The sequence below is a fragment of the Sorex fumeus genome, unplaced genomic scaffold, assembly GCF_029834395.1.
Source record: "Sorex fumeus unplaced genomic scaffold, SorFum_2.1 ptg000039l, whole genome shotgun sequence".
Taxonomy (NCBI): domain Eukaryota; kingdom Metazoa; phylum Chordata; class Mammalia; order Eulipotyphla; family Soricidae; genus Sorex; species Sorex fumeus.
In genome coordinates, this window is record NW_026606096.1 from 6,552,962 (window position 1) to 6,565,915 (window position 12,954).

A 12,954-nucleotide genomic window follows, 5' to 3' on the forward strand; every position below is an offset into this window, starting at 1 on the left:
TAAGCCCTGAGCAGAGCTGAGTGTTGCTCAAAAAATAAAATGGGGTTTGTTTTGTTAGTAACGATTCTTTTCCCCAGAAATAGCACTGTAGCACTGTCCTGTTGTTCATCCATTTGTTCGAGCGGGCACCAGTAACATCTCCATTGTGAGACTTGTTGTTACTGTTTTTGGCATATCGAATACGTCATGGGTAGCTTGCCAGGCTCTGCCGTGCAGGCGGAATACTTCGGTAGCTTGCTGCGCTCTCAGAGAGGGATGGAGGAATCGAACTGGAGTGCCCACTTGCAAGGCAAACGCCCTACCTGCTGTGCTATCGCTCCAGCCCATAATCACCCAGCCCGTAATCACCCCAGAAATAAAGGTGTTTATTTTGGTTCTGATTTAAAAATAGTATATGCTCATCTAAATGTCAACAGAAATTTAGAAACTGAAATTCCACAAGGTTCATCTTTTATTAACTATTGCCTTTAAAAGTTTGGTGTCCCTACACACCACATAGAAATAGTATATTATTATGCATACTGTTCTTCACCTTATATTATGCCCCTATGTTGTATAATTTTGTTTTTGTTTTTGGGCAATACCCTGCTAAGCTTGGAGCTTACTCCTTTTTGAAATTTATGCTTGGAATTAATTGTATTTCAAATCTTATTTATGAAATAGATAAAACTTTCATAAATATCTAGTTTTATCTATTTAACTAGTTTTATTTATTTGTCCTCTATGGAAAACAAATATGGCTAAGTATTTTTCAATTGAAAGTGTGTGTGTGTGTGTGTGTGTGTGTGTGTGTGTGTGTGTGTGTGTGTGTGTGTGTCACATCTGGTAGTACTCAGAGCTTCTTCAGGGCTCTGGAACTACATGGGGAGTATGGATCAAACCCAGGTCAGTCACATGCAAGATAAGTGTCCTTGCCCACTATACTATCTCCCCAACCCCCTCAATTGAAAAGGTATTTTTTGTTTGTTTTTGTTTTAGTTTGGGAGGTCACACCCAAAAATATTCAGGACTTACTCCTGGCTCTGCAGTCAGGGAATCACTGCTGGTGGTGCTTGAGGGACCAAATTGCATGTGCATTTACCACATGCAAACACTCTGCCTCCTGTGCTATCACTCTGCCTCCTCAGTTGAATTTTTTTTTGTTTCTTCAATTAGAATTTTTGTAGTAGATGCAATCATGGCTATATTTCTATGATCTATGGCTTTTCCTGTGTTACCATATGTTGTCTTATACATACCAATATATACATTTACTAGGTTCTTGTTGACTGGTATATGGAAAAGCCTATAAGCATTGACATTTAGTTTATTTGCCTTTCTCTGTGTGTTTTCATCTCTTCTCTCTCTTCTCTTTACCAACTTTACTCCAGCACCCTCACAAAATGGTATTCACGAGTGGTATTCCAGATGCCTCATCAGGAGATTGTGGATAGCCTGAAACTCTGCCTGGTGGGCTCCTTAAAAAAGTTTTATGAGGTGAGGAAAACAAATTGTAATGTTTCAGGGTTTTTAAGTATTACATACCACAAAATTTTTATGAGGAAATCTGGCTTATTAGGAGGGATTCCAGGTTGAAGGAGAGTTTTCTTAAACAGATTGAAGTTAGTCATTGTTGAATAGGCAGATCAGAGAGACTACTTTCAGGCTCTTGTATGGAGCAGTTTAGAGAGTGGAATGCTTTGGCTTGGGAGTATTTATTTCCTGAATCGTTCTGGTACTTACAGACATAATCCTTGTATTCTTATCAGGGAAGTTGGGGGGTAAATTTCAGCAATTAAAACAGTGTATGATTTTACTCAGCTTTTATGACTGTCATTAGTAGCTGGCCCTTTTCATTTTGTTTCAAGACAAATGCCTCTCTGTAAATCACCCCTAGCATGCCAAAGAATGCTGAACATAGAAAATTGCTGTCATTAAGCTGATATTGGGTCTGGAACTGTGAGTAAGCAAAGTACTGGTTTTTGCTTTGGCTCGTACATCAAAGTAAAAACTGATAAGTAGCTTTCATTTCTTAGTCAAAGTTAATAGCCCTATGTAAGATTGAATAGCAAAAAATTTAATAATTTGATGTGATGAAAGCTTTTTTACCTCCATACTGTTTTTTTTTTTTTCTTTAGAATTTTGTTTCCTACAGTTTCCTTCAAATAGCTTGGTATTATTAAAGTCTTAGAGATTACTTCGATTTGCTCGAGCGGGCCCAGTAACGTCTCCATTGGAGACTTTGTTGTTACTGTGTTTGGCATATCGAATACGTCATGGAGAGCTTGCCAGGCTCTGCCATGCGGGCGAGATCCTCTCGGTAGCTTGCCGGGCTCTCCGAGAGGGGCGGAGGAATCGAACTTACTTTAGAGATTACTTAAAATGTTAAATTTTTGTCTTTTTGTTTTGTTTTTGGGTCACATCTGGCTGCTGTGCTCAGGGGTTATTGCTGATTATTTTCTAAGGGATCACTCCTGGTGGCCACAGGGGAAATTTATATGGAGGGCCAGGTATTGAACCTGCTTGGCCACTTGGAAAGCAAGAACATTACTATTCTGCTATACTATCTCTTCAGCCCAAATTTTTATCTTAAAAAAAATAATAGGTTTAAATTTAAAAAAAAGATTATGGGTGTGGGAATTTTAAACTTAAAAACTTTAAAAAATAAAAAATTTGGGGACATACCTGATGGCATTTGGGTTGTCACTCCTCTAGCATGGGGTTAGAGGCAGAGCATGTGGTCCAGCCTTTTGAGCCATCTCTCTGGCCTAAATTTTTATCTTTAAAGGGAATTTAAATGGTACGCCACTTTGCCATTTTGTGGTTCCACCCTTTCCATTTTCGTCATTGTTGCTGCTGTTGTTTTTTTTTAGGATTCTTTTAGGTTTAGAGATTCTTTTTGTGAAGTTTCCCCATTTTTTACCCCCTGCTGCTCCATTCCTCAGCTGGACTTTTTTTTTAATTAAAAACTCCCCTCACCCCTCTCCCTTCCCTTTGTTGTTGTCACTGATTTTATGTTGACTGGGATCATAGGTTGCTTGCTTTGTACAGTTAGTATAGTGCACTTTCAGTTGCAGTATTCACCAAGGTTGCACACTTGATTGTGATGTTTACACAAATCTGGTTACAGTGTACTTAGTATTGAAAGTTTACCTGTGGCTTTGGGGGTCCTACAAAGTCACTGAGATCTCACTCATGCATGTGGGCAGTGCGAGTTACTGACCCTGGAGTCTTACCAGCCTCATGCAGGTATTCTGCTTTTGGGCCCCTAGAATTATTTCTTAATGTTCCAAGGCCATTAGTTTATTTTCTGTGTAGTGGTTATCACATTCTGCCCTATATTCTTTGCATTCATATTTACTTCTTTCTCTGTGTTGTAAATTACTTAAGTACTGTTTGTACAAAAGTACTGTTTGTTCGAATTCATGGCTGACGTGAATTCAATCCCTGGCACCCCATATAATCCACCTGACCCTGCCTTAGTGCAGAGCCAGGAATAAGCCCTAAGCACTGCAGGCTATGGCTCGCCCTTCTCTCCTCAAATGAAAATAGTGACATGCATCATGCAAATACTGTTCATGGTCAGGCAATTAGAAAGAGCATAGTGGACTCCAGATTTTCTCCATGGAGACACTTCAAGGTGGTTTTGTTTTTGTTTTTTTAGTTTATGATCCATATCTGATTGTTCTCAAAGCTTAATCCTGTCAAGTCCCTGAGTGCCACCTCTTATCTCTTATGGCCTCTTTATGTAACCAAATTTGAAATTCCTCTTAGTATGGTGGCACCATGGGACTTAAAATGGAAGTCACCATGGTCTAAGATTTGAAAGCCATTCACTGTCTGATCCATGGCATTTGTTTTTCAAGTAGTACCATTATGATTATACCTAACATTTGTATGTTAGACATAGATTTAAAGAAACAACTGTATTTAAAAAAAAACTAATCTGTTCCATAAAACTATTAACATATTTTCATACTAATTTAATTACTCTTGTCTTCCATGATCTGCTGGTTATAATAAACTCTGCAGAACTTATTCACTTTAAGTTAGGTAGTTTTTAGCTGATGGTTTGTTAATCCAGTTTTCTTCAGACTAGTCAGTTTTCCATCAGGGTATGTCCTGAGGGGCTTTAATTTAGTTTCCCAATAACAACAGTTTTTCTCCCTGCATTGTCTATAAGGGAAATGTTCTAAGATCTCCACAGTGGATGCATGAAACCAAAGAGACTTCTGAACCTTATATAAACTGTTGTTTCTTATAATGTGTATCCAGGATAAAGTTTAATTTATAAATAATGAACAGAAAGAGGTTAATAGCACTACTTCTAATATAAATAGAACAGTAATATTTTGTAATGAAAGTTATGTGACTGTTATTTCTTTTTCTCTCAAAATGTGATATTTTCAGGTGTATTTAACCATGAAACTGGGAACATGAAAAAAGGGAGACCAAACTGGGTTAGTGGAGGAACTATTGTGTACTTGATTATCAGTATCAGTTTTATCATGAGACTTGTTAATGTGATATAGTGGAATCTTTGTTTAGGGTCCACATCTGCCAGTGTTCCGGCTTACTCCTGGCCTTGTGCTCATGGATCTCTACTGGCAGGGCTCAGGAAACCATTCGGGGTGCTAGGGATTAAACCTGGTCAGCTGCATGCAAGACAAACGCCCTACCTGCTTTACTATCTCTATAGCCTCCAAATGCTGAAAACTTATCAAGCTTAGTGTCACACCACATTGTGGTATGGTAGTACATATAATTTAAATATGAGTTAAAATATACTGGCACATTACTAGAGTCCACTCAGGCATGAATAATTAGTTCAGTTCTCCATCATATCATATTATCCATATTACATCTCTCAAGCTAGTATGTCATATGTGCTTGTAGGCTTCCATTCAACATTATCAGGTGTCAAAAGCTACAGTATTCTAAGTGACTTGAATTATCTTCTCAAGCATCTGGTACACCTGTACTGTAGCAGACAAACAACAATACCATATTTTGCTCTGCTATTTTTCAGTAACCTGGCTACTCTGATGACACAGGTTACTGAAAACATTATTAGGCCTGCAAGTGCCTCTGTCTCAGTCCACTCCCATTCAGATAGAGGGGATAGGATAAAAAGGTAAAGAGTCAGTGGACTCTCCCGACCAAGCAAGTAGAAACAGATAAACAAATGGGACTGTTTTAAACTAAGAAGCTTCTGTACATCAAAAGAAATAGTGACCAGACGGGGCTGGAGTGATAGCACAGCAGGTAGGGCATTTGCTTTACCTGCAGCCCAACCTGGGTTCGATTCCCAACATCCCATATGGTCCCCTGGCCAGGAGTAAGTCCTGAGTGCATGAACCAGGAGTAACCCCTGTGCATCGCTGGGTGTGATCCAAAAAGCAAAAAAATAAATAATAAAATTAAAAAAAAAACAGAATACGGAGACAGTCTATAGAATGGGAAAGGATAGTTACCCAATCCCATCTGATGAGGGTTTAATATCAAGGATATACAAGGCACTGGTTGAACTCTACAAGAAGAAAATATCCAATCCCATCAGAAAATGGGGAGATGAAATGAACAGAAACTTTCTCAAAGAAGAAATTCAAATGGCCAAAAGGCATATGAAAAAATGCTCTTCATCACTAATCATCAGGGAGATGCAGATCAAAACAACAATGAGATATCATCTCACCTCATAGATACTGGCATACATCCAAAAAAACAAAAGCAACTGGTGTTGGCATGGATGTGGGGAGAAGTGAACTCTCCTTCACTGCTAGTGGCAATGCCGGCTTGTTCAGTCCTTTTGGAAAACAATATGGACGTTTCTCGAAAAATTAGAAATTGAGCTCCCATTTGACCCAGGAATACCACTTCTGGGAATATATCCCAGAGATGCAAAAAAGTACAGTAGAAAAGATATCAGCATTGTATGTTTATTGCAGCACTATTTACAATAGCCAGAACCTGGAAAAAACCAAGTGCCAGAGAACAGATGACTGGTTAAGGAAACTCTGGTACATCTACACAGTGTTATACTATGCAACTGTTAGAAAAGATGAAGTCATAAAATTTTCATATAAGTGGATCGACATGGAGAGTATCATGTTAAGTGAAATGAGTCAGAAAGAGAGGGACAGACATAGAATGAATGGACTCATTTGTGGAATATAAAGCAATATAATGGGGAGACTAATACCCAAGGATAGTAGAGAGAAGGACCAGGAGAATTCCTCTATGGTTTGGAAGCTGGCCTCACATGCAAGGGGGAAAGGCAGATGAGAAGGGACCACCAAGCAAATGATGCTTGGAGGGCTTGCTCAGGATGGGAGATGCATGCTGAAAGTAGACTAGAGACCTAATATGATGGTTACTTAATACTTGTATTGCAAACTATAACACCCAAAGGAGAGAGAAAAAGGGAATGTGCCTACCAGAAATAGGAGGGGGATGGGATGGGAGTGGCGGGAAGGATACTGGGAACATTGGTGGTGGAGAATGGGCACTAATGGAGGGATGAATACTCGACCATTGTATGACTGAAGTGTAACCACAAAAGTGTATAAGTCTGTAATTATATTTCATGGTGTTTCATTAAAAAGTTGGGAAAAAAAGAGTGGACTCTCAAATCAATAGGCAATATAGCTACTTTTCTGGTGAACCTCAGATTTTTGTTGTTTAATTTTTGATTCACATTCAACAGTTCTGAGGGGTTATTTCCTACTTGGTGCTGAGGGATTACTTCCAGCATTATTATAGGACGTGGTGATGGCTCAAATTCAGGCTTCCATATGCAAAGAATGTTCTTAACTCTGTTGAGTTATCTCTCTATCTCCTCTGACTTTGTTTTTTTTTTTTGTTTTTGGTTTCTGTACTGAATATCTAATTCAGATTTTTTCACACATGTACTCTACCACTTGAACCATGTCCCTGGCTTTGTGAACCTTGCCTTTGCCAGTAGAGAAGGCCCTTATAAGGAACTAACATAAAGGTTTAAAAGTATAGTTCTTAGGGATTAAATAATTAACAAAATGAATTGTATTATGCAAAATATTACATAATAATGTTATGGTTGAATTGTATCTCATTCCCAGGAAGTGTTGATGTTCAAACCCCCAGTAACAGTGAATGTAACCTTACTTGAAAATAGGGTTTTTGCTTATGTTGAGGTGAGATTGGAGTGGGGTCTAACTAACCCACTTAAGAGATTTGGTTACAGGACAAACAGACACAGGGGAAAGACAGCATAACGATACAGGGAGATCACCAACTACAACCCAGAAATACTAGATGACACCAAAAGCTAGATGGAAAATTAGTGCAAATTCCTTAGCAGCCCTCAGAAAGAACCAAGCTTGCCAAATCTTGGTTTTAAACATCTAGTCTCAAGAACTGGGTTTAAATCCTCAGTGTATAATACTTTGTTATAGCAACTGTAGCAAACGAATACAAGGTGGACTACCTTTCCTCCTACCCTTCCTCTCTTAGATCCCCCAGAAAAGAGATAAAATCTGTCTGAAATATTGTTCAAGAAATTTGCTCTATTTTTTGTTGGGTGTAAGCATATGGTCACAAGAGCATGTGTTATCTCTTCACTCCTTTATTCCCTTCATTTTAGACAACATTTCACTTGCTCATTCTAAATATGTTAGACTTTTCTTCTGAGGATGAAACTGTGGTTCTTTTTCTGAGGAAGAGTTACTTGAAGGTCTAGACTGGTGTAGTGTCTTCTACTTGTGGTATTTTGAATGTTTATGTCTATTGGCAGTTATGCAAAACCCAGTCATACTTGTGAGCAGGTCACCTAGGGCTTGGAGACTAGGAGGCGAGGGCTGATTATTATAGTGCCTGCATTGCATGTGTGAGGACTTAGGTTCAGTTTCTAGTACCACACAAAACACTTTTTTAGCATAAGTGTGTATCAGATACTATTTTTAGTCTTCAAGAACTACCACGGTGGGTCCATCTTCCCAGCTATATGCATGGTCCTAGAGCTGTCTGCTTTCCCACTGTCTTTTTGTTACTATTTTGCATTTTAGAGGGTACAAAATATATACCAGTTTTACATCGTAGCCCCAGTGTTCAGTCATTTCAGGGACCCAGTTGTGCTACCCATGAAGGCACACTGGCATATTTGCTTGCTGGTTCCAGCTCTTGGAAAGAGGTATTCCCTTATCCTTCCTATATTCTAATAATTAATGGCTATTTTTGATGTATAGAAATAATAATAAAATTTCACATTTCACCTTTTTCTTTACTTTTTTTGTTGAACTTTTTTTTTTTTGGTTTTGGTGGAGAGGGGGCATCCAGGCAACGTTGAGGGGTCCTGAAGGCTACACCCAAGCAGTATTTGTCCAACCAAGCCGGAAAACACAATGTTTGGACCTGAAGAGGTACTCGAATCTTCAGGACTGCACTTGGTGGTGCTTCAAGGGATTTCATTTAACATGGTTTTTTTTTTGGGGGGGGGGAACACACTCAGCAATGCTTAGGGGTTACTCCTGGCTCTGTACTCAGGAATTACTCCTGGCGGTGCTTGGGGGACCATAGGGGATGCTGGGATCGAACCCAGGTTGGTCATGTGCAAGGCAAATGCTCTACCCATTGTACTATCGCTCCAGCCCTGATTTAACATGTTTTTTAGGTTGATCTAGCTAGTTATAGCATATATCACTGCTTTGTCCTTTGTGTTTGTTTGTTCCATAATTTATTCATTCATCAGTTTGACTGTTACAAATAATTCTGTGAATCTGCCTGTTTACTTGAGTATGTATATTGAATTTTATTGGTGGTGAAATTGTGGTTTAAAGAGGACTCTTTGTTTATTTGGGATTTGGAAACTATGAGTTTCCAAGAGAAAAAGTGTGGGGGCACGCGCAACTTGAGAGTTAGGTGGCCCAGAGCTGCCTCTCCAGACTGGACAAAGATGGCGGAGGAATGATGAAGGACTGAGGGACCGAGAAACAGGGCCCAGGCTGGTCAGTAGTCAGTTTATTTCTCTCTCCTCCCCAGCGTAGTCCGAGCACAATTGATCTCTCCCCTTAGAGCACAGTTGTAGTCTAGTTTTGGTTGCAGTCCCAGTCATCATAGTTCTATCATCTTAGTCTTCTCGTAGACATCAAAGTCCTTACCTCATTATGTTTTCTTCCTCGTCTTGTCATAGTCTTATAGTCTTCTGCTTCCAGTCATTGTTGTCATCTAGTCCTCCTCCTAGTCCTCAAAGACCCTCTAGTCCTCAGAGACCTCAAAGTCTCAGAGTCCTTCCTTTTCTCTTACAGCATAGTTTTATAGCAGTCCTGAAGGGTTAGGGTACACATAGGTGGGGTTGAACATTGTTGTAACAACAAACAGAGGTAAAGCCACTCCTTCAAGGAAAGTTCTAAGAGATTAACTCAAGGAAAAAAATCTCATCAGAGGGTAGGTGATCTGCTCAAGGGCAGGATTCCATCCAGGGTGCTTTATCCTTTCCTCAGCCAGTAATCCATTTAAACAATCATAGTAAATTTACTTCTTATAATATTTCTAGTCATTTTGTATGAACACAGTAAGAGAATATATTACGCTTAAAGGTTGGCTCTTCTGGGGACATCTTGCTATATATTCCAGACCACATTCCTCAGGCCAGGTTAGTCTCCTAACTCCAGCAGGGTCTTTATTCAATTACTTCTTTTTGGGTCATGACAGATTTTGTTCCATGACCGTGCTCTTAACTTAATGCTTATGGTGCTTACTTTGTCTCCTTTCGATGCCAGGGTAGCTTTCAGCTTGCCCTGGGTCCATCCAGTCCCTTCATTGGTACCCTGCTTTTGGAGTGTTAATAACTTAAGGGCAACTGAGGCTTAAGTCAAGTAAATATGGATGCCCAGGGGTAAATATTATTTGGAGTCAATTAACTCCCATGTTACAAAGCATAGCATGAACTGTCTTCCTGTGTTTATACAAAAAGGACATTGCTAAATAAGCCATGCAAATGACATAAAGGAAAGAGAAAAGCAATATAGGATTATTAGTGCTTGATGGAATTGGGTGTGCCTCAGGGGCCTATTGTGGGAATAACTCAAAAAACCTAAGCTCCCTGCAGGAGGAGCAAAGACAACCCAATGTTATCCAATAGGGAACCATACCCAGTGACACTTAGGAGCAGTCTCTGGCTCTGAGCCCAGGAGTGATCCCTCACTCTCTCATGGTCTTGGGGGACCATATGTGATACCAGGAATCAAACTGGGCTTGGCCATGTGCAAAACAAGTTCCTTACTCTCTGTGCCGTCTCTCTTGATCTTCTTACTGTGGCTTTATTTATTTTTTATTTTGGCCACACCTGGTAATGATCATGGATTACTCTTGGCTCTCCACTCAGGAATCACTCCTGATGGTGCTCAGGAGACCATGGGGGATGCTGGGGATCAAACCCTAGTTGGTTGCATGCAAATCAAAAGCCTTATCCTGTATCTCTCCAGCCCTTCATTGTGGCTTTAACACACATTGCCTAAGGACCACTGATGGTGAATGTCCTTTCCTTGTGCTTACTATTTTTATATCTTATTTAGAGTACTTTTTAAACAAGTTAAAAAATCTTTAGGTTTCCAAGTTGTAGAAAGCAAATCATTTCACAACGCTGTTTCAGCATGTCTGATTGGGGGAGGGGTGGGTCGTAAACTCTAAACAATAATTGTGCATCTTCTATCGAAAATAATCTATCTAGTCAAAGTAGATAGAGTATTAACTAGAACTCATCTGCCTCACAAAGAATTGGGAGGGGTGGGAGGTGGGGGTCTATTGGGGTTCTGGGTTAAAAATGAGTATTGGTAAAGGGAAATGTGTTTGGTATCTACATGACTGTGACCTAAACCCGAAAGCTCTGGAACTTTTCCCACAGTGATTCAATAAATAAATAAATTATTAAAAAAAAAAAATCTTTAGGTTTCAGTTTAAATTTTTATTATTTTTTTTCTCTTTCTCTCCTCTTTGTTGTGGTACTGGTTGTTGTGATAATGCCAGAGATTACACATGATTGTGGTGTTCACACACCTAGTTGTCTCACTGAGGTATCTCAGATTTGGTGGTGCTTGCATATATGAGCATGGTACTTGCTCAGATGTTGCGGTGCTTACGTATGCCCAGGATATGTTCCTTTAGATGTGGTGCCTTAACATATTCTGGCTTACTTAGGGTCTAATTCCTGCCCACAGGGCTTGGATATCTTTTAGGTCAGGTGCTCACTGAGAGTTGCACACTTAAGTGGTGGTGCTCACATACACCTTTATGTACTGTAGAGATCAAACTCACTGTTGTGTACAGGGGATCCCACAAAACAGAGCTGCTGGATTGGTACATATGGGTAGCATGAACTTCGAACTTAAGGCCCTCACTAGCAAAATAGATAAGTTTGTTTAGTCTTAGGATCCTTTTTATCAGTTATTTCTTTCTTTCTCTTGAGCTATAGCTTTGTTTACATATTTATTGACTAGAGTCTTATCTATACATAATTTGTAAATATTTTCTTCTATTTATACTGTCTCTTTACATTCTTGATAATGGTACTTGATACACTGAAGTTTTTCATTTTTGTTTTGTGGCCACACTTAATCATGCTCAGGGCTTCTGATTCTGTGCTCAGGGGTCACTACTAGCAGTTCTCAGGGGACCATAAGGGTCACGGTCACGGTCATAGTCCTCCTGTTGTTCATCGATTTGCTCGAGCGGGCCCAGTAATGTCTCCATTGCCAGACTTTGTTGTTACTGTGTTTGGCATATCGAATACATCACAGGTAGCTTGCCAGGCTTTGCCGTGCGGGCGAGATACTCTCGGTAGCTTGCCGGGCTCTCCGAGAGGGGCGGAGTAATTGAACTCGGGTCGGCCATGTTGACTGCGTGCAGAGCAAATGCCCTACCCACTGTGCTATCGCTTCAGCCCAACTATAGGGGTGATGGGAATCAAACTTGGTCAGCCATGTGCAAGGGAAGCACACTACCAGCTGTTCTATTGCCCTGGTCCCAAATTTAGAAATTTTTATTAAGTTCTATTTATTCTTTTGTTCTTTACACTTTTGATATCAAATCTAAGAATCTGTTGCCAAAACTGACATCATGAAAATTTACTCGTGTTTTCTTCTAACAGTTTTTATAGATTTAACTCATATTGAGATCACTGGTCTATTTTGAATTACATTTTTTAAGGACAAAGATTAGTCCGTATGTCATTACAACAAATTTTTGTTTATTATTATTTTTGTTAATTTTGAAATTGTAAAGTGTAAATTTTACAATTTTGATTTTCCTTTTTGATATTGTTTTGACTATAAGGGTCCCTTAAATTCCATGTGAATTTGAGGGGCTGGAGCAATAGCACAGCGGGTAGAGCATTTGCCTTGCATGCGGCCAACCTGGGTTCGATTCCCAGCATCCCATATGGTCCCCTGAGCACCACCAGGGTAATTCCTGAGTGCAGAGCCAGGAGTAACCCCTGTGCATCGCCAGGTGTGACCCAAAAAGACAAAAAAATTCCATGTGAATTTGAGACTACACATTTGCTATTCTGCAAAAAGGTTTCCTTTTTTCTTGGAGTATTGGGTGTGGGTGGGTGGTGGTGAATCCAAGGATGAACTCAGATCCTTACACCAGGGCCTGACCCATTGCTATTTTATAATAATGTATGAACACAAAGAATTTTGCAATCTATAAACACATAAAAAGTCTTTCATTTAACTAGGTCTTTTAAATTTCTTTCAGAAATATTTTATAGTTTCCTGGAGTTTTTTTTATCTCCAGATTAAGTTTATTTCATTTGGATTATGTTGAAACCGAAATAATCTCAGGGCCAGAGTGATAGTACAACCGATAGGGCATTTGCCTTGCATGTGGCCAACTGGGGTTCGATCCCCAGCATCCCATATTGTCCCCAGATCACCGCCAGGAGTAAACCCTGAGCATCACTGGGTATGACCAAAAAGAAAAAAAAAAAGAAAAAAAACC

General features: G+C 39.6%; 1 protein-coding gene across 2 annotated transcripts in view; it reads left to right on the forward strand.

Moving 5' to 3' along the window:
• PIWIL2 (piwi like RNA-mediated gene silencing 2) overlaps nucleotides 1-12,954 on the forward strand; it is a 96,023-nt gene that overhangs the window by 48,755 nt on the left and 34,314 nt on the right. For both annotated transcript variants that reach the window (XM_056119130.1, XM_056119131.1), the window contains exon 19: nucleotides 1,371-1,476. In XM_056119130.1, coding sequence (XP_055975105.1) covers nucleotides 1,371-1,476 — 106 coding nt within the window. The remainder of the gene's footprint in view (nucleotides 1-1,370; nucleotides 1,477-12,954) is intronic.